The following is a 23,849-nucleotide window of genomic DNA, read 5'->3' as shown; positions in this document are numbered from 1 at the left end:
ATACAGCTACTAACGTAAAAATCCATCATTTCAAAATTCAATTTCTACTTTTTGAGTTCAAAATAACTTGAGTTTCCATAGAAATGGGTCATCAGAGTAGTTATCTAATTACAGTTGTTACTAGCGAAAAAGCTGTCATTTGTTTGCCGTCAGGAAATCTGTCATTGTTTTGAAGCATTCAGGCAGCAGAATTAGCATAAGATCCCAATTTACAGGCAAAATAGTGTTTTCAACAATTTACATGTGTTCTTAGAATGTACCTATTTCAAATAACCATCTGACAGGTGGCCTTTTCCTCAGTTGCAAGTTTATAGAGTGATGTCAAAGCATTGGAGGGAAGCACGAGTAGGTAAACGTGGCCTGTTGATTTTATTTGGGTGAGCGCAACAATGCAGAGTATTTGATAAATATTTACATGTAGGTGATATAGATTAAAGGAAAATGGCAGTGTATTTTAGAACTAACAGTGTCATTGTTACACGAACACTGACTATGGTCGACACGGCCTTTAGTTCGTTTCTCCGTGTGCAGGCAGGTTTTACCCGCAATTGGTAGTATACAAAAGAGGCCCAAATTTTATGAAGGGTAAATGGTGTTTGGACACGATAGATAAAATACAGATATTTTACCCCAACAGTCTTATTTATTAAATCGGAATACCCGGAGGGTAATTGAATACGACCCGGTATCAGTTTTAAGGACACAGAACTGGACTACAATATATTAACAGGGCCGTTGTCCGGACTACATGGTTAGACTCGGTGGCGAACATAATCAATAACAACAGGTAGTAACGAACCTGGTATAAGTTTAAAGACAGTTGCCCGCAATCCATTACAATATACGGAGTTGTTGTTACCGCGAAAGCCATGTTTTAACAGCCGTGCACAGGCGCTTTAGTTCTATTTCCTGTCTCGAGTTTGGTAATAGTTAGGTCGAGATGAAACCGATACGAGACAAGACAGGTCGATACTCGAGACGTCTCGTGCCTCGTTCTACCTCTACCAATGCAGGTGCTCGTTGGCCTATGCCAATCATGCTTTCCTCTGACACTCATTGACAAGTGTCTTTTGTCTGCTTTGCAACCTCTCAAACCGTTGTCATGCAAAACTCTTTTAACTGTAGCCGGTACCAGTTCAAATCTAGTAGATTTTCTAAGTTCCCTACTCAGTCTCTCTACTCGGTCTCTCTACTCGGTCTCTCTACTCGTCTCCCTACTCGGTCTCTTTACTCGGTCTCCCTACTCGGTCGCCCTACACGGTCTCCCTACACGGTCTCCCCACTCGGTCTCCCTACTCGGTCTCCCTACTCGGTCTCCCTACTCGGTCTCCCTACTCGGTCTCCCTACTCGGTCTCCCTACTCAGTCTCCCTACTTGGTCTCCCTACTCGGTCTCCTTACTCGGTCTCCCTACTCAGTCTCCCTACACGGTCTCCCTACTCGGTCTCCCCACTCGGTCTCTCTACTCGGTCTCCCTACTCGGTCTCCCTACTCGGTCTCTCTACTCGGTCTCCCCACTCGGTCTCCCTACTCGGTCTCCCCAATCGGTCTCCCCACTCGGTCTCCCCACTCGGTCTCCCTACTCGGTCTCTTTACTCGGTCTCCGTACTTGGTCTCCCTACTCGGTCTCCCTACTCGGTCTCCCTACTCGGTCTCCCTACTCGGTCTCCCTACTCGGTCTCCCTACTCGGTCTCCCTACTCGGTCTCCTTACTCGGTCTCCCTACTCGGTCTCCCTACTCGGTCTCCCTACTCGGTCTCCCTACTCGGTCTCCTTACTCGGTCTCCCTACTCGGTCTCCCTACTCGGTCTCCCTACTCGGTCTCCCTACTCAGCCAAGAAATAAAAATACAGCGGTTGGTCCTAAAGAGTCTGACTATCTTCATGACCGACCCCTATGATGGCTGCAAGACTTTCAGCTGTCACTCAAGCACAGCTAGTTTTTATCAGCTCTATAAATTAACTGCAAGCGTTCCTGGATAAATTAGAGATTTTATGACCAAAAATGTGGCTGCCAAACTACTTGTTAGAATAATGCATAGCAAAGGCTGCCCACTCCAACTAGTTTGTATAATATCAACAACTAACCAGGCTGCTGCTTGCTGTAAATAATTCTAAAATAGAATAAGCCTGTTGATAATGAATAAAGTAATTCATTCATTAAAGTGATTAAAATTTTTACCCTCAGCGTCCCAAGAGCCTAAAAGTAGTTGAACAAATTTCTATTCCATTTCTACCAACCATGCGAGATTGTTGTTCAATGCTAGGTCATCATTGGATTTATTTCTACTCGCTTACAGTAAGCCAATGAAAAGTTTTCACGCTTTGAACAATACAGGCAATGCTGATACGGACTGGTGTTCTTCAATATGTATGTGATCTACATGTATTATATTAACCTATTAGTAGGAAATATGTATGCGATCTACATGTATTATATTAACCTATTAGTAGGAAATATGTATGCGATCTACATGTATTATATTAACCTATTAGTAGGAAATATGTATGCAATCTACATGTATTATATTAACCTATTAGTCGGAAATACGTATGCGATCTACATGTATTATATTAACCTATTAGTAGGAAATATGTATGCAATCTACATGTATTATATTAACCTATCAGTAGGAAATATGTATGCGATCTACATGTATTATATTAACCTATTAGTAGGAAATATGTATGTGATTTACATGTATTATATTAACCTATTAGTAGGAAATATGTATGTGATCTACATGTATTATATTAACCTATTAGTAGGAAATATGTATGCGATCTACATGTATTATATTAACCTATTAGTAGGAAAGCCTTATTCTTCAGATATGTTGCCTGTTTGTAACATAACATAAACAAAAGGTAAAATACACGTTTTTACTGTATTACTTTAGTGGTTATTAAAGCATTAGATAATAATCAAGTAAGCATTAAGTCAAAGCTGATTCTTCTAGCTGGATGAGACAGGTGATGGCAAGGTCTGGAAAAGTTTACTATGTTAATCTGACAGATAATACGACAACTTGGCTTCACCCTGATATCGCACACCTAGCTATGATTGACCGGTATAGATCAGCGCAACCAGATAGGGATGTGAGGTACATGAATGAGCGTGCTCTTGAATGGGCAGAGCGCAGAAAAACTGGCGATCCAAATGGACCACTGCCCATGGATTGGGAAAGGATCACTGATGAAAGAGGAAGGGTCTGTTTTGCCTCTTGTTGACAATATCTATAAATAATCTATCAACGCAATAGTGACTACTACACTCTACTAGTACTATCATATTAAAGTGTACCATAGTGACTACACTCTTAGTACTAGTACAGGTATGTCAAACTCAATTATACAAGGGGCTAAAACTCAAAACACAATGTAAGTCGCGGGCCAAACAGGATAAACATTTATTTAACACACTAAAACTAAATGTTTTTTGAACATAAATATGAATAAAAACAGACAGTAATATCATTCTGAAACAAACTTCAGGTTAAAATGACGCTATACGCAGCAAGGCAGCTGAAGCATTGCATTGTGGGATCTATAGTTCGGTGCAGTATTATGTTATCAGTACTCCATATCGATGAGCCACGAATAACAATAATGTAAAATGATCTTGCGGGCCAGATCTGATTACAATGTGGGCTGGATGTGGCCCGCAGGTTGTGAGTTTGACACTTGTGTACTAGTGCATAAATATGTACCATGGTATAATTCACTATGGTACATTTGTAGTATAATAAGCTATTAATACTAGTATATACAAATGTATTATAGTGACTACACTACTAGTACTGATGTATACATGTGTTCTATAATGACCGTGATATAATTATTCTTTCAGTACTAATGTGCGCAAGTAAGTGTGTGCAAGTAAATGTACTACAGTGACTATACTATCAGTACTAGTGTGTATGAGTAAGTGTACTACAGTGACTATACTATCAGTACTAGTGTGTGCGATTAAGAGTACTACAGTGACTATACTATCAGTACTAGTGTGTATGAGTAAGTGTACTACAGTGACTATACTATCAGTACTAGTGTGTATGAGTAAGTGTACTACAGTGACTATACTATCAGTACTAGTGTGTGCCATTTAGTGTACTACAGTGACTATACTATCAGTACTAGTGTGTATGAGTAAGTGTACTACAGTGACTATACTATCAGTACTAGTGTGTGCGATTAAGTGTACTACAGTGACTATACTATCAGTACTAGTGTGTATGAGTAAGTGTACTACAGTGACTATACTATCAGTACTAGTGTGTATGAGTAAGTGTACTACAGTGACTATACTATCAGTACTAGTGTGTATGAGTAAGTGTACTACAGTGACTATACTATCAGTACTAGTGTGTGCGATTAAGTGTACTACAGTGACTATACTATCAGTACTAGTGTGTATGAGTAAGTGTACTACAGTGACTATACTATCAGTACTAGTGTGTATGAATAAGTGTACTACAGTGACTAGACTCTAAGTACTTGTGTACACAGGTCTACTATGCTGACCATTCTGAAAAGTCCACCCATTGGGAACATCCTAATACCCAAAAAATGATGAATGCGTATCCGCTGCCTCCTGGGTGGAGCGAGCAGTACACAGAATTGGGTATTCGCTACTTTTCCAATATCACCACAAGAGAGACGACGTTCAGAGACCCCCGTTTGGAGGTTGACTGGTAAGTATTGAAACAGATGCATGGCAAACTGAGGAACAGACTGTGGTCTACCCAAACATTTCAGCTGATGAAAATTGCTGAATTATAGATTTTATTGTAGGGGAGATAAAGAACCCTGGTCTCATTTTAGAGACTTCAGACAGCGAAGGGGTCAGTTTAGATTTGTTTGTACTGTCAATCAGCTCCCCAGCCACGTCAAACTTTATGTTGACCGAAATCACATTTTGGACGACACCTTTCAGCAAGTAATCATTATTTTGCCTTTATATATTAACATTATTTCTTGACTATAACACTATACTGTAATATGGTAAAATCGTGTAATAATATAATATATTATAATAACAACAAAATGACTCTACACTATCATACTATAATAATATCATGAGTCTACACTATCATACTATAATAATATCATAAGTCTACACTATCATACTGTAACTATGATAATATCATGACTCTACACTATCATAAACTTAAATTGCAAAATAGAGCTCTTATAAGAGAGGACTTGTCACCTTTCACTCTAAAACCCTTGACATTAGTACCAATAAGATTGCAGCCTACATAAACTAAGGTAGAACTTGCGCAGAACATAGCTCTGATTGGCTAACCAACACCATGGACACCATTTTTATTATTTGCTAATCAGGTGATGAGGGTTGCCCCATATGAGCTGCGCAGACGAATATATATAAAGTTTGAAGGAGAGGAGGGACTGGACTTCGGAGGTATTAGCAAGTGAGTCTGCATGGAGCCAACTTATTCTTATGCTTTGAGTCCGTCTTTGAAGGCAATTTAAACAAGCATTGGACTATTAGCATCGACTACATATACCCTACTATTAGCACCGACTACATATACTCTACTATTAGCACTGACTACATATGCTCTACTATTAGCGCTGACTACATATACTTTACTATTAGCACTGACTACATATGCTCTACTATTAGCACTGACTACATATACCCTACCATTAGCACTGACTACATATACTCTACTATTAGCACTGACCACATATACTCTACTATTAGCATTGGCTACATATACTTTACTATTAGCACTGACTACATGTACTCTACTATTAGCACTGACTTCATATACTCTACTATTAGCACTGACTACATATACTCTACTATTTGCACTGACTACATATACTCTACTATTAGCACTGACCACATATACTCTACTATTAGCACTGACTACATATACTCTAATATTAGCACTGACCACATATACTCTACTATTAGCACTGACTTCATATACTCTACTATTAGCACTGACTACATATACTCTACTATTTGCACTGACTACATGTACTCTAATATTAGCACTGACCACATATACTCTACTATTAGCACTGACTACATATACTTTACTATTAGCACTGACTTCATATACTCTACTATTAGCACTGACTACATATACTTTACTATTAGCACTGACTACATATACTCTACTATTAGCACTGGCTACATATACTTTACTATTAGCACTGACTACATATACTTTACTATTAGCACTGACTACATATACTTTACTATTAGCACTGACTACATATACTCTACTATTTGCACTGACCACATATACCCTACTATTAGCACTGACTACATATACTTTACTATTAGCACTGACTACATATACTCTACTATTAGCACTGACCACATATACTTTACTATTAGCACTGACTACATATACTCTACTATTAGCACTGGCTACATATACTTTACTATTAGCACTGACCACATATACTCTACTATTAGCACTGACTACATATACTTTACTATTAGCACTGACTACATATACTCTACTATTAGCACTGACTACATATACTCTACTATTGGTACTGACTACATGTGCCGCACCACTGACATTCAATCATATTGTTTCACTAGCTGCTCATTTCACAAGACAAATCACAATTAACATCCGCTGCTAGGCCGTTTTTGTAATTTCTCAGTAGTGGACAGCATTGACATCTGTCATTCTCACTGTCACAATTTTTTGTTGCATGAAATTGACTTTTCCCTGAAAAGCCACCATTCTTTAGTTTTTGCATTTTCGTCAGTTTTTTATAATTTCTATTCGTAATAGGAATGCCATTTTTTAGCGTACTAAAGTATCAGCAATGTTTATCTTTCAATTTTGTAGAGAGTGGTTTTTTCTGGTATCACAGGAGATATTCAACCCAATATATGGTCTTTTCGTTAATGCTACCTCTAATGGTTGTCTGCAGATCAACCCTGGTTCATTCCTCAATGTCGACCATCTGAAATACTTTAAGTTTATTGGTCGATTCTTGGCTGCCGTAAGTTAGTTTTTATACCGTCTTTTCTGGACCATTATACCAATATATGCCAGTGTATATTATGCTCCTATAACCACCAAATCGATAGTGTGTCAATTCATAACTCGGCAATAACGAAGTGGGTGAAACAGAGACAGCATCAGTCAGGATGCCGGGTATTGTATCCTAGAGACAAGCCTTTTAATTGCAAACAGACTATTAAAATGTTTAGGCTTGCAGATGTAGAGGGATTTTGAAGACAGATTCGGAGAGACTCAGCTTTTTTCCAGACTAACTTGATAAATAAACTAGGTGAAACGTAAGAATAATCTACTGACTGGAAGGGCCTTCATTGAGTTGTCAAGAACTTTTTGTGATGAAAATAAAATGTGATTAGCTGTAGCCAATAGGCTGCCGTTTGAAGACAGTTTTGTGTTGAGGAAAAGAGGTAACTACTACTGGTAGAATTTGGCTAGTATAATGAGCCGCTTCAGTATATTTAATATAATGGGATGAGTTGTAGCCAATAGGCTGCCGTTTGAAGACAGTTTTGTGTTGAGGAAAAGAGGTAACTACTACTGGTAGAATTTGGCTAGTATAATGAGCCGCTTCAGTATATTTAATATAATGTGATGAGTTGTAACAAGCTACGGGAAGCGCTGTAAAATATGCTCCATTTTTAAACTTTTTTTGGCAACTTGCATCAAAGTATTTTTTATTTATTTTTGTTTGTTTAAATATTTTTTAAACTGTAAGTTTGAGTTTTAATTTTGCTGATAAACTTTAAAGTTTTAAAACTCTACTTTTAAATTTAAATTTTTCTTAAATTTGCAAATAAATTGTAACCATCTTTGCTTTTTGCTTGTATAAAGGTTTTCTGTATGTTTTCTTGTCCGCTATTAATTTACTGTCAGCTTTTCAAACTTAAGTTTTAAAAATTTTACAGTAAATTCATAGAGCTGTTCATTAATGTAGGATTACTGCGCTGTACTTTTAGTATCTATATATATATATATCCTTATATGTATATAGATGTCTATGATATCATGATAGCCATAGTCATATATACATATGGTCATGCTGATGAGATCTCATCAGGCCATCACACCAGACCTAATGTACAAGAACCATGGTACAGCCTGACATGAAAGGAGACATGCAGAGTGCATCCAAGCATGCTCCAACGAACTCTAATTTGATTGCAGGCCATGTTTCATGGTTATCACGTTGCCTGCGGATTTAGTCTTCCGTTTTACAAGAAAAATCTACTGGGAAAGGACGTTGTTTTGGATGACATTGAAGCCCTAGATGAACCCTTGTATAAATCTTTGGCTTGGATGAGGTGAGAGGATACTCTATACTTAATTACTTATACAGTAAAAGGTTAATAGATTTTAGCTGTATCATATATACTTATGACTATGTATCATACATATTTTAGTTGTATCATATATACTTATGACTATGTATCATACATATTTTAGTTGTATCATATATACTTATGACTATGTATCATACATATTTTAGTTGTATCATATATACTTATGACTATGTATCATACATATTTTAGTTGTATCATATATACTTATGACTATGTATCATACATATTTTAGTTGTATCATATATACTTATGACTATGTATCATACATATTTTAGTTGTATCATATATACTTATGACTATGTATCATACATATTTTAGTTGTATCATATATACTTATGACTATGTATCATACATATTTTAGTTGTATCATATATACTTATAGCTCTGTATCATACATATTTTAGTTGTGTCATATATATTTATAGCTATGTATCATACATATTTTAGTTGTGTCATATATATTTCTGGCTATGTATCATACATATTTTAGTTGTGTCATATATATTTATAGCTCTGTATCATACCTATTTTAGTTGTGTCATATATATTTCTGGCTATGTATCATACATATTTTAGTTGTGTCATATATATTTATAGCTCTGTATCATACCTATTTTAGTTGTGTCATATATATTTCTGGCTATGTATCATACATATTTTAGTTGTGTCATATATATTTATAGCTCTGTATCATACCTATTTTAGTTGTGTCATATATATTTCTGGGTATGTATCAGTAAAAGTAAACAAAGCCCAAGTTCTATTTGGATGGTAAATAGTGCTAAATTGATTGAAGTTAATATAAGAATGCCATGTGACTTTACATACATTTGTCAACCAGCAGTTACTGTGTTCTTGATTGGCAGAAACCTACTATATTTCCATTCAATTTTTTTAACCTTTGACCCATTTTCAGCCTTGATTATTGACATTCATAACTAAGCGTTTGTGGGCGTATCTAATCAAATACACATTACTTTACAGAGATAATAACCTAGATGAGAATGACGTGGGGATGACTTTCTCTGCAGAATTGACAATTTTTGACAAGTCTGAACATGTAGAGCTAAAGCCAAATGGAAAACAGATAGCTGTGACAGAAGCAAACAAACAGGAATATCTAGAGTGAGTCTTATAATTCAACTGTCACTAGAAACTGATTTCATGTTCTAGATGCAGGGCCTTACTGAAGAATGCAAAACCTGATGTAGACCCGGTTTGCTGAGACATGAATCCTTCATCAGGTGTGCGGCGTTGCCAAAACACGGCTGGAAAGCCTTTATTCCTCTGAAGGTTTTTGTTGTACATATCAGAGTATTGATAAAGGATTCGTTATTGTCATTTTGAGCTCTCAATAGTAATTGTTGACTTACCTGATTTATGTTTGATGGCTGTCAGAGTTTATGGGAATGCAACAGATACATGTCGTGTGACAGCTGCCCTCTTACGCGTGACAGAGGGCAGCTCTTAGTATGCTCCTATACTTTGTGAGAAATCAGAGTTTTGCGAATTGAAATATGCCAATAGTGTGACAATACAATGTTCTATAACGTTCTATTGCTGCTCAGCATAGGCTGCCAGGAAAAATAGCTTTCAATATTACATAATACTAATTAGAGAGGTACGTTGATAACTCAAATCATTTTTATAGATAACAAAGCTTACCTTTTGCTATTTCATAAATCAAAAAGCAAAATTAGCCATGTGAAAATTGCATTTGTTAATTATTGGTCTTGTTTGTATTATACCTTCATCCTTGATCTTGTCCTTCACCTGAGGTGTCTATCATAGCCTAAGTGTTTGTCCTTCACTTGAGGTGTCTATCATAGCCTAAATGTTTGTCCTTCACTTGAGGGGTCTATCATAGCCTAAGTGTTTGTCCTTCACTTGAGGTGTCTATCATAGCCTAAATGTTTGTCCTTCATTTGAGGTGTCTATCATAGCCTAAAGTTTGTTCTTCACTTGAGGTGTCTATCATAGCCTAAGTGTTTGTCCTTCACTTGAGGTGTCTATCATAGCCTAAAGGTTTGTCCTTCACTTGAGGTGTCTATCATAGCCTAAAGTTTGTCCTTCGCCTGAGGTGTCTATCATAGCCTAAAGTTTGTCCTTCACTTGAAGTGTCTATCATAGCCTAAGTGTTTGTCCTTCACTTGAGGTGTCTATCATAGCCTAAAGGTTTGTCCTTCACTTGAGGTGTCTATCATAGCCTAAAGTTTGTCCTTCACCTGAGGTGTCTATCATAGCCTAAAGTTTGTCCTTCACTTGAAGTGTCTATCATAGCCTAAATGTTTGTCCTTCACTTGAGGTGTCTATCATAGCCTAAGTGTTTGTCCTTCACTTGAGGTGTCTATCATAGCCTAAGTGTTTGTCCTTCACTTGAGGTGTCTATCATAGCCTAAATGTTTGTCCTTCACTTGAAGTGTCTATCATAGCCTAAATGTTTGTCCTTCACTTGAGGTGTCTATCATAGCCTAAATGTTTGTCCTTCACTTGAAGTGTCTATCATAGCCTAAAGTTTGTCCTTCACTTGAGGTGTCTATCATAGCCTAAGTGTTTGTCCTTCACTTGAGGTGTCCATCATAGCCTAAGTGTTTGTCCTTCACCTGAGGTGTCTATCATAGCCTAAGTATTTGTCCTTCACTTGAGGTGTCTATCATAGCCTAAGTGTTTGTCCTTCACTTGAAGTGTCTATCATAGCCTAAGTGTTTGTCCTTCACCTGAAGTGTCTATCATAGCCTAAATGTTTGTCCTTCACCTGAGGTGTCTATCATAGCCTAAAGTTTGTCCTTCACTTGAAGTGTCTATCATAGCCTAAATGTTTGTCCTTCACCTGAGGTGTCTATCATAGCCTAAGTGTTTGTCCTTCACTTGAGGTGTCTATCATAGCCTAAAGTTTGTCCTTCACTTGAGGTGTCTATCATAGCCTAAATGTTTGTTCTTCACTTGAGGTGTCCATCATAGCCTAAGTGTTTGTCCTTCACCTGAAGTGTCTATTATAGCCTAAATGTTTGTCCTTCACCTGAGGTGTCTATCATAGCCTAAGTGTTTGTCTCTAGGCACAAATGGGATCGAGATAAATGAAATAATTATAAGTTTTTTATTTAAGACTAGGTTAAAATGGGTGTAATATAGCTTCTGGAAGAAAAAAACAGGAGCATAAAGTTTAAAGAATAGGTTTTTAATGACTTTTTAAAAACGGGCAGAAAAGATCAATTTTTAAACCTAAATTTTAGGTAAACATATACTAACTAAAAGCCCACAATGAACTTTATTGTTTCTCGGAGCATCTAAAAGTTTGACTTAGACTAAAGTGCAGTTGTCCTTTCATTGTGGAGACAATTAGCAACAGTTATTGTGTGAACTTTGCAAAAGTAACTTTACCATGAATTTTGAAAAGATAAAGCATGCGGCATTATATGCCGCATGCTTACTGTTTGTGATGCCGTGATGTTTGTGCTTACTGTTTGTAATGTTTGTGATGCCGTTTACTGAAAGCTACTTGAACACAACAGCCACTCTTCACCGTTGTAATAGTCATAATAGTTTGTTAGTTGAATTTGATAAAACAGAGTAAGCCATGTCAACAATAAAGTCCCATTTTATACGTATTTGACAGTTTAATGGCGAAGTTTAAGTTTAGCCATGGAGTTGAAGCTCAGACAAGAGCTTTTATCAAAGGATTTTCAGACGTCTTTCCATTGCAGTGGCTGAAATATTTAGACGAAAGGGAAATAGAGGTAAGCCATGTTGTTTCATACTACTTAATCGCTTACTTGTAAAAGAAATGTTCTTCCTATTCAAAGTGTGAAATGTGCTCCGTTTTTAACTAGATTCTTTCTGTTTTTTAGCTAATTCTGTGCGGCATGCATGATTTGAATGTAGATGATTGGGCTGCCAACTCGGCCTATGAAGGAGGATATGATGCGTATGTAGTTACTTTAGTAGAGTCTTCAGCATGTCTTTTTTGAACTTGCGCCTTTCATGTTTCCTTTAGTATGACTTGATCATCCGCCCCAAGATATCGTACATCTTAGCTGTAAGAACGAGTTAATTAGGCTACGCAAAATGTATCATCGTATTTCAATACTGTCATTATGTAACTATCAACAATATTGATAACTTAGCTGCCTCCTTGTGACAATTTTATGATCATTTATATCGAAATCAAATATATTGACCCCTTGTTTCCTTTCAGAAATTCAGATCAAATTACGTGGTTCTTTGAGTATTTGAAGGATTCAAACAATGAGACGAGATCCAAGATTTTACAGTTTGTTATCGGCACATGCAGGTTGCCTGTTGGTGGATTTGCCCGTCTCACAGAAGGTAGGCAGTTTTGAAATTTTTGACTTTCTAAATTAATTTAGTGCAATATTATGCTGCCGTAGGCAGGCAGCTGTTAGACTACCTATTAGGGCTTTTAGAGTACCTATTAGACTTCCTACTAATCTTTACTCACTTGAGGAAATGACCATCAATTGCTAATCGTAATTTACTGGCTTCAACAAAAGGTGGGGCTGCTTAATTATATCAACTACTGTAATATTGTAGCATCTCTGTTAGGTAAGCCATGATAGTATCTGCCCTGTTTGGGAGCACCATGATAGCATCTGCCCTGTTTGGGAACACTATGATAGTATCTGCCCCGATTGGTAACACCATGATAGTATTTACTGTTTGGTAACACCATGATAGTATCTGCATTGTTTAGTAACACCATGATAGCATCTGCCCTGTTTGTTAACACCATGATAGTATCTGCATTGTTTAGTAACACCATGATAGTATCTGCCCTGTTTGGTAACACCATGATAGTATCTGCATTGTTTAGTAACACCATGATAGTATCTGCCCTGTTTGGGAACACCATGATAGTATCTGCCGTTTGGTAACACCATGATAGTATCTGCATTGTTTAGTAACACCATGATAGTATCTGCCATCTGGTAACACAGCGATAGTATCTACCCTGTTTGGGAACACTATGATAGTATCTGCCCCGATTGGTAACACCAAGATAGTATCTACCCTGTTTGGTAACATCATGAGAGTATCTGCCCCGATTGGTAACACCAAGATAGTATCTACCCTGTTTGGTAACACCATGAGAGTATCTGCCCTGTTTGATAACACCATGAGAGTATCTGCCCTGTTTGATAACATCATGATAGTATCTGCCCTGCTTGATAACATCATGATAGTAGCTGCCCTGTTTAATAACACCATGATAGCATCTGCCCTGTTTGGTAACACCATGATAGTATCTGCATTGTTTAGTAACACCATGATAGCATCTCCCTGTTTGTTAACACCATGATAGTATCTGCATTGTTTAGTAACACCATGATAGTATCTGCCCTGTTTGGTAACACTATGATAGTATCTGCATTGTTTAGTAACACCATGATAACATCTGCCCTGTTTGGTAACACCATGATAGTATCTGCATTGTTTAGTAACACCATGACAGTATCTGCCCTGTTTGGTAACACCATGATAGTATCTGCATTGTTTAGTAACACCATGATAGTATCTGCCCTGTTTGGGAACACCATGATAGCATCTGCCCTGTTTGGTGACACTATGATAGCATAAAGTAATAAGTAAGTACATGTAACAAGTAATAACACAGTAATAAGCACAATATGCTATCTAAACAAGCATAGCCTACAATGTTTTACCATTCACTACTTTGTGATGCCTTGCATCATTTCATAGCAGACCCACTCCTAACATGTCTCGTACGATTGTTATCGATCTCTATATTTCTTGTATAGCAAATGGAGAGGCCAAAAAGTTCACAATAACACGAAGAGGCCCTCCCGAAAATCTACCTACCTCTCATACTTGCTTTAACACTCTAGATTTACCACCATACCCAACAAAGGAGATACTCGTTGAAAAATTTAAGATTGCTGTCGAGCAAACATCGGGATTTGGTGTACTTTAATAATGCTACTCGGAATGCTGACATTCTTAATCCATCCTTAGATTAATGGGTATTGTTTAAACAATTATTTCATCTATGCTAAACTATATGCTACACTCTATGCTCTATTATATGCTATATTATATGACATGCTAAGAATAACAACCCTTTTTTAATCATGAAAGAATAAACAAATGACAAAAAACCTGTTCTATTTAGTCTTGATAACTTGTGTACCACTTGTGCATATATAGGCCAACTTGTTATCACTAGAAAGCGCTGATGCAGGCGAGTAAAGGAATCCTCAACTTGAAGCCTGCAGTATCACACGATATATGTAGAAGCTAGTCCCATCTCTGCTTGCTAATGCGTGTATTTGTAACTATTCTATTCACTCAAAGTTAACTCAAAAAGCTATTTCTATTGCCAATATATAGAAAATATAATGCCTTTAGACAATCATAGGGTAGCAAGCAAATGTTAGAGAAATCACTGGTAGACCTGATGTCAGTCACTCGCAATAATTACACATATTAATTATAAGTTTTCCATTTAAATCTGGGTTCAGCTATAAGGCTTATAAAGCTGTGATGGAGTGTATACTGTATACCCGAGGAAGAGAATACTCGTTGAAAAGTTTAAGATTGCTGTCGAGGAAACATCGGGCTTTGGTGCAATTTAATAATGCTACTCGGAATGCTGACATTCTTAATCCATCCTTAGTTCAATGCGTATTGTTTAAACAATTATTTCATCTATGCTAAACTATATGACAAGCTAAGAATATTACTATATAGTATAATTATATAGTAAAATTAATAGAAATGTTTGTACGAAAAGGTTCTTATGGCTGCAGAAAGTATCCATCAAAATTTTGAATACGACAATAGTTGATACTAGCACAAAATTAAAAATGAGATATGGAAATTAACTACATCAGGGAAGCGCATGAGGTACTTTGTCTGACCGTACTTTGTCTGACCGTACTTGCCTGACCGTACTCTGTCTGACAGTACCCTGTCTGACCGTACTTTGTCTGACCGTACTCTGTCTGACAGTACCCTGTCTGACCGTACTTTGTCTGACCGTACTCTGTCTGACAGTACCCTGTCTGACCGTACTTTGTCTGACCGTACTCTGTCTGACCGTACTCTGTCTGACAGTACCCTGTCTGACCGTACTTTGTCTGACCGTACTCTGTCTGACCGTACTCTGTCTGACCGTACTTTGTCTGACCGTACTCTGTCTGACCGTACTCTGTCTGACCGTACTCTGTCTGACCGTACTTTGCCTGACCGTACTTGTCTGACTGTACTTTGCCTGACGGTACTTGTCTGACCGCACTCTGTCTGACCGTACTCTGTCTGACCGTACTTTGCCTGACGGTACTTGTCTGGCCGTACTTTGTCTGACCGTACTGTGTCTGACCGTACTTGTCTGGCCGTACTTTGTCTGACCGTACTCTGTCTGACCGTACTCTGTCTGACCGTACTCTGTCTGACCGTACTTTGCCTGACGGTACTTGTCTGACCGTACCTGTCTGACGGTACTTGTCTGACCGAACTTGTCTGACCGAACTTGTCTGACGGCACTTGTCAGACCGTACTTGTCTGACGGTACTTGGAGAGAACGTAGAAGCAATTCCGACCCGAGAATGTCCGTGCGAACATTTGTTAGTTTTATGACTTCTAGCGACTGCCCTTTGCAAAACCCGAAAATTGAAGACTGAAATTGTGCCATTACATTTGCACTGTAATGAAACATTTGAAATTAAAAAAGGCACATTTGAAAATTAAAAATAAAGAAAAATGAATAATGAATTTTGAAATGGCTTTTAAAAATTTTGTAAAGAACAAATGCAAAAGGTAATATTAATTCATAATAAAACCTACGTATTTAGCTTTAATCACGATAAGCATACCGTAGATGATCTAAATGAGATAAGAATGGCTTAGCATGGTGGTTGGGTGTGTTTGAAAACTTCCCATTGCAGTCGTGAGTTCAATTCCAGTATGGAGGGGAATTGTCATTGCTAGACTTTAACCGTTATAGCTGGACACACTGATGACAGAAAACAAAAGACCAACATTCAAATTTTTATACAAAGATTTATAGTTAATATAATCACTTGCACTAATTAACATCGATGGTCACAACCAAACGGTTACAAGGAGAGAAGGGCGGAAATGCTATTTAATAGAGAGCGCTTACGACTTTATTGTCAAATATAACCAAAGACCCCATAACAGCACACAAAATGCAACATCAACCAACAAATACAAATATGAAACTGGCACTGGTTCTTGTGCTTCCTGCAGGAAGGACCATACGAAGATCCCAGCCCTTTGACCTCTAGAAACCCTCTATTTTCCTAAGGCATACTTTTAAATTGGCACGCACTCCAACAACACAGCGAGATATAAAATAGCTGAATGTGTAATCAGTAAACATGAAGTGCCGTGACCAACTAGTTTTGAAAAACCTTTCTCTTAGAGAAACCTGCATCATAGAACTGTCCACGACTTTTCTCGTGATAATCAGCGATAGGGTTTTCTGGCAAGGGTTCACCCTACAAGCAGCAAACAATGGTAGAGAAACGTCCAAAGACAGATGCGCAAAGGGCCACCAAGATAACCTATCACAGAGATGTTAGCCCAGAAACTTTGTGTAACACAATAGCGCTTGAAACTTTGATTGAGAATTCAAGGCCAGCATGCGGAAAGACTGAAAAGGATTCAACTAGTATTCCATTCCTCCTGTAAGTAATTGCGCAGGAGTGTTTAACCAGTAATTTCAAACTCAAGGTATAGTAATCTGAAAAGATACATGAGAGCGAGAGAACACAGCAGAGTGAAGGCAAGGAAGGCAAGAGAAGTGGTTAGGAAACAAAATACAGTAGACACTCCTATGGGTATCTCCTATGACACAAAATTTAAGAAAATGTAAAAAATTATGTGAAGTTTTATGAAGACGTACATATAGCGTTACCTCTATTATATATGCATTTGTGAGACGTACATATAGCGTTACCTCTATTATATATGCATTTGTGAGACATACATATAGCGTTACCTCTATTATATATGCATTTGTGAGACATACATATAGCATTACCTGTATTATATATGCACTTGTGAGACGTACGTACAGTCTCACCTCTATTATATATGCACTTGTGAGACAAAACGACATATAGCGTTACCTCTATTACATATGCACTTGTATGCAAGTTCCATGACATTCTAGGTTGCCGTGATAGACTGTCAGATGTGTCAACAAAACAGAGAAAATAATGTAAGTATTTGTGTGTAATAAGTGTGTGTAAGTATGTGTAAGCATGTGTGAGCATGTGTGAGCAACTGCTCAGAAATTATTTATTGTACTTAAAAGCGATCGATTGGTGCAGGTGTTACAGCATCAATCTAACAACCTGAACGTCACAAGTTGGAGTGTTGTCGAAAGATATCTTTTATCCTAACCTTGACTCGCTAGAGACAGATAGACGACGGACAGATAGACGACGGACAGATAGACGACGGACAGATAGACGACGGACAAATACATGTCGCTCTTATTAAAATCAAACTACATTTTTGTTCAACTTTATTGTAGGCCTATAAAATATTTGTTATTAGTTTTCATTTGCAGAATAGACCTTGCTGTATAACAAAATAAACAAATCACAGTGAGTCACAGTGAGTCACAGTGAGTCACAGTGAGTCACAGTGAGTCACAGTGAGTGGGGTCAAATACATTTTTAACTTATTGTAAAATTGCTGCAATCATGCATCACAAAACAAGTGAAAGTGATAAAAATAGGGGAACAGTTGTCGATGCAAACCAATAATACTGTAGCTCTATAGAACAGCCAACAAATTGAAATATGAAGTCTAGTTTTCCTTTTTGTATGGCCAAAAGAGTTCCTTTTTGTATGGCCAAAAGAGTTCCTTTTTGTATGGCCAAAAGAGTTCCTTTTTGTATGGCCAAAAGAGTTCCTTTTTGTATGGCCAAAAGAGTTCCTTTTTGTATGGCCAAAAGAGTTCCTTTTTGTATGGCCAAAAGAGTTCCTTTTTGTATGGCCAAAAGAGTTCCTTTTTGTATGGCCAAAAGAGTGTGTTTGGAAAGATATTGAAACGGATTAGGCGACCCGTTTCAATATCTTACTGGATTTACGTGTATTTTATTGTTTGTATAGCATTTAAATCCCTATAATGTAAACTTTTTAGTTTGTACATAAACGTTGTAGGAGCGCCTACTGATGCTGAAAACAGAATAAACAGGAGGCAAAGAAGAATAGGTAAGTATCACAGATTAAATGTAAGGAGAAGTAGTGATTTGTAAATTGATTCGTAGGATGAGTTGAACTATTTGACGTGAATTAACCTATTTGCGGCGAGTTGGCCGATTTGAGATGAGCTGACCTATGTAAGTTAAGTTACTTTATTTGAGATTAATTGATCTATTTAAGGTGAGCTAGTCTGAGATGATATGGCAAGTTTATTGGGTAAATAATAAAGCAAAGGAATCGACTCAAATACTGTAGATCCTGATGTATAAGTCACCACCATGTATAAGCCACACCCCAAACTTTGGAGGATGTTTTTGAGCTACAGGTATTACACAGTGTATAAGCGTGGGAAAACCCTCCATTTTTCCATTCATTAAACACACCTTATTTAACCTAGCCAAGTGAGTCATTCATCAGGTTTACTGTTTCCATCTGTCATCACAGCACGCAATGGCTGTTGAGATGGCAATAGGCCAATGAGTGTTCTCACCTTTGCGGTTAGATGTATTATGCCTTCAGTGAAATACGGAAGAGTATAATTCATATTAAAAAAAGTTCATTTCTTGTTACAACGGTAAAATATTGAGAGTTGGTTGGTGTGAGCGGATGAATAGTAACTTTAAAGTTGACTTGCAACAAAATTCACATTACAGTTATTTGATATGAAAAGATTCATTATGTCTTACTCTGTTGTGTTGTCGGTGCCAAATATGTGGAAATGTGATTACAAGCTCTTAAAAGCTCAAAAACGATTTTACAAGCTCTTAAAAGCTCAAATTCAGATTTTACTGAAGGTGCACAAATTTTTCAGTTGCCTTAATTATAGGTAAAAGTATAGTTCAGTAAAATCTAATCTCAAGATCTTAAAGTTACTATTCTCAATACTTTACCGTTGTAACAGGAAATGAGCTTTTTCCAATATGAACTATACTCTTCAGCAAATACTATACAGTAAACAAGTACTATATTAGCGAGTGCATTTTGTAACACACGTCATCGAGATGGACAAAATAGAACGCTGTGTTTAAATGTAAAGGTGTGAACATAACTTTAGAAACTACCAACAAAAATGCTGCAGCGGTTTTCGCATCAACAAAAAACAACCCGTCAAATGGAATCAAGTGCTGGAGATGTCACATGACAATAATGATGACTAATGACCTCGCTATGACCTCGCTATGAGTACAAGTACTGAATATATTTTAGCTTATTGTTGAATAAACTATTATTCTAAAAGGTATCTTAACCACGAATGCAGTGAGAAGTTTACAGATATGAATTTTAGGCTGTGTATAAGTTGCAGTGTTGAGTGTTCAGTGTTGCACCCCAAACTTTAAAACAAAATTTTAGGTTCAAAGGTGTGGCTGATACACGAGAATTTACTTTAGATAGCAAAATAAGGTGAGTATGATACACCCTATGGATTTTAGCTGTCATTTTACAATCATTTCATTGGTACAATACTGTTTGTAGGCATATGATAAACCTCTCCAATAGCCAGTGAAGATCAACATGAATACATACAGCTTGTAACGCAGCTCTCTACATGTAGTAAAACCATGTAGTACTAAGGCATAGCATTTCTATAATAGCTTTTATAGAATACGAGCAGTAGTTACTTACAGGATAGATAGCCAGCTTTGTTGTAAATATATTAGCGCCGCCTACTTTCTCCCAGCTCTGAAAGTAAAATGTTGTCAATTGGTGTTAAGATGACAATTTGCATTTACAAACCAGTTAAACAACAATTTGTATTGTTATATTACTGCTACTGCACATAGCAATTATTGTCTGAGATAGCAAATATTAACAAAACTGGAAAAAAATCGGAGTTGCCTTCTTTGCAATGTATAGCAATGTGTGCATAACTCCAAAATAAATAACAATTTAGAATTTTTGTTAATTTCACACTTATACATGTAGTTCTAAAAAATTTAGCACTTTAGGGTATTACTGTACTGTAACACGAAACCAAGGTTACTGTTTTAAGCCAGCCTAATACTATGTTTTAGCACATGAAAATGTGGCTCAACCATATTGTGACATCAAGGGAGGGTCACTCCCTAAGTCAGCTTGCAGATGGTTTTAACAAGAGGAAAACGTGACTACACAAGGCAAGCTTAATACTATGTTACAACATCCCCTCAAACATCCTAAGCCAACAAATGATTCTCAGTCAGAACAAACAATTTTAAGCTGGTCACTGCCACAAAAATGAGAACACCATCTTTTAGAATAGTAATAAAGGCAATGTTGAATTTGAAACTTTAGGCACACAAAACTGTTTATATTGGAGCGCTAATAAACAAAATGTATGCTTACAATCTGGTTGTGCTTAATGTAATTTCCAACAAAAGCTATTGCAACAAAGAACATTCCAATCTTTGGTGCAAGGTATCGGAAATTGCGCAGCCTCTCCACACCCTGAAATGCAAATTGAAGGTACACAAGTTACACAACAGTGGAAAAAGTCAGCCTACTTGAAATATTCGAGGCTTTTCATGTTAGCAGCTTGATTTCATTGCTGCTATCTCTAAGCTTATACATTGATTACTAGTGATTACGGTAACGAAAGTACTTTTTACAACATCAGAACATCAAAAAGAAATAAATCTCACAAAGTTATCAAACAGCCATACTTTGGAATCTCCATATTACTTAAGAGATGTAAGTTTTGAGTAAATACATGAAATAAGCACATTCATTAGAGCAATATGTATTGACTACATGTATTACTTCTACAAAAATTGACAGCAAATATACATGAACATGCATGCAATAATTGAGACATTTGAATAAACTAAAATTGTAATGCAGTTTAACAAACATTTTGCCGCTTGCCATTTTACATTTTGAGAACATGTACAAGTTTTATACAGAGGGCCTATGCTAAGATTGCCAGAAAAAAAAACGCCAGAGAACAACTACAACGATACAAACGCCCCCTGAAAAGATTCAGGGGCACCTCGTAAGTCATCTGGAATAAGAACATCGAAAGTGACCTGAAATCTTTAGAAATGCGATGTGAACAGGCAGAAGAAATTAGTAAGAATAGAAAGGAATGGCACAATAGGATATGGAAGGCTACCTAAACAGGGGAGACAGCGCAAGTTATCAAATCGCGACGTTGCAGATGATGATATAGGTTTTTGTGATTTATGTTGAAAATTTAATATAATATCAATCCTGCCACCATTAACACATTGTAGAATAGTGAACAGAGCCAGCTGCAAAAAGGTTGGCGTATAAGGAAATATAACTGCTACAATACGTTAGCTAAAATATAATGTAGTGTATACTTTTTATACATAAGCATGAAAAACAAAATGTAACGACGCAACGAAGAAACGATTCGTTACGCTACACATGTTTTTTTTTATAAAAAAAGAAACGGTTTTTGACAAATTACCATTGATGAAGAGAGTGATTTTGTCAAGACGTCCCATGGATAACCAAACGCTCGGCGAAAAATATTCCTGGGACGGAGCTCAGGGATATATCTCGGTTCACTATCTACAAGAAACTGATCGCGCAACCACTGCTGTCGCAATGCACGATCGGCATCACTCATTTGGAATGGAAGCCGTTGTCTTTCTCCGGAAAAGGGCTCGATTGACATTGGAGGTAGTTTACTTTTTGCATTACGCATGTTCTTGTATTTCTTCTGCCTTTCTAGCCATTCTTTTTTTATTATATTGTAATCTTCTTCGAATGAAACTCCAGACCCGGCCATAGTTGCAACTACCACTCTAAGTTTAGACTTAGTTCGTAAAACATCCATAGACATAGCGAGTTAGTCAACAGTGCTTAGTCGCAAATAACAGAGAGCAAAGACAGTAGAAAGGAAGGACAGAAGGAAGGACAACTTCGAAACGGTCACGCTACTAGCTTGCTAATCTAAAATTTAATAGTACTGTACGGGAATATACGTCGACAAGCCTAATTTAGATTGATTTGTTCGCTCTTATTGTAGCCTTTAAAATAAATCAATGCTAGTTATGCTACAAACGAACGTTTGCTCAAAACAATCCCTAGCGGCGAAAATTGTAGTATAGTGTTATGCACTGTGTTCCCAACTCTAAGTAAACAAAGTATGTTCATAACTGGCTATATTCTCAACACCATTTTGCCTCAGAACCATCATTTTGCCCTGGCTATTTAAACAAGCATTCGGCGATTTGCTACAGCACTAGTTTCAATGTCAAGACTAGTTTCAATCTCAATGCCGGAGCAGGAGCCATTCGCCCTTTTGCCGCATTGAATGGCATATGCCGTTCAAAATTCCAACTCAATTTTCTAGTCTCTGTACTCCTACTTGAGGGGTCTTCTGGTTGGCTTTGATATCATGGCTAGATTTGGAATGAACTTGCTTACAAAATAAACTAACCCAAAAAACTGCAACAATTTGTGGCATTTGGTGGTCTACTGAATCTTGCATTGACTCAACTTTGTCTGGGTTAGGAACAGACCATTACTTGAAATTGCACTGCAATTTCAACTTTTCTCAATTTGCAACGTCATGCATTGAACTCTACACCTACACACTCCGAAATTCAAAGTCATCCAATCAATCTGGTCATCAGTGAATGTACAGTACATGCTTATCATAGCTAAGCCTCAAAAGATAATATCCTCAACCAAATTCTTCTCGTTTTCTAAACTTACTGTTGTGTTATCACTGTAATGTAAGTTGAAGTGTAGAATGTCCAGCTGAAAAGTGTCCTTGTTGCCAATTATATCCTTGTCGCCAATAATATGTTGTGTTCTCACTGTAATGTTCTTTATTCCAGTACTGAGTTTACAATGAATTAGTAAAAGACATCCCAAGTATGTATATGTATAGAGAGCTGTTGGCAAAAGTATTATCCTGGAATTATACATTAAGCAAGTAAAAGTAATCTGTAATCATTCACAAATAACCAGCTATGTATAATGACATAGCCAATATCATTTGCCATGTAATGCACTGGCTATCCATTGTAATGTCCCAACACTTCTCTGCTAGCTTGAAGTTGTATGGGTGACTTCAGTGATTAGATTGTTTCTTTGAGCATCTGGGATTGTCTCTGTTGTATTCATTGCCATCAGGTAATCTTGGATTTCGTCTTTTCGGCTTTGGTACTGTAGCTGCGGACAATGGTTGCGATTGTGGAAGACTGCTTTATTGGCATTTCGGCAGGTGGTTCAGCATCTTCTAGTGGAGCATGTCTAGGACAAAGCTGTTCCAGATGTTTCTTCCAGGTTGGTCCTCTGGGTAGTACTCTAACAT

General features: G+C 37.2%; 1 protein-coding gene across 1 annotated transcript; it reads right to left on the bottom strand.

Annotated features, from left to right (window-relative positions):
• Positions 1 to 16,380: 16,380 nt before the first annotated feature.
• Positions 16,381 to 22,340, bottom strand: LOC137407156 (uncharacterized). Its single transcript, XM_068093761.1, has 4 exons — positions 21,990 to 22,340; positions 20,903 to 21,004; positions 20,204 to 20,260; positions 16,381 to 16,861 (listed from the first exon to the last, which is right to left on the bottom strand). The coding sequence occupies exons 1-4, from the start codon at positions 22,311 to 22,313 to the stop codon at positions 16,760 to 16,762; spliced, it is 585 nt and encodes a 194-aa protein (XP_067949862.1). The 5' UTR covers positions 22,314 to 22,340; the 3' UTR covers positions 16,381 to 16,759.
• Positions 22,341 to 23,849: the final 1,509 nt, after the last annotated feature.

This window comes from Watersipora subatra, chromosome 1, assembly GCF_963576615.1.
Source record: "Watersipora subatra chromosome 1, tzWatSuba1.1, whole genome shotgun sequence".
Classification (NCBI taxonomy): Eukaryota; Metazoa; Bryozoa; class Gymnolaemata; order Cheilostomatida; family Watersiporidae; genus Watersipora; species Watersipora subatra.
The sequence above is the reverse complement of the archived record's forward strand: the minus strand, read 5'-3'. Positions and strand labels throughout refer to the sequence as shown.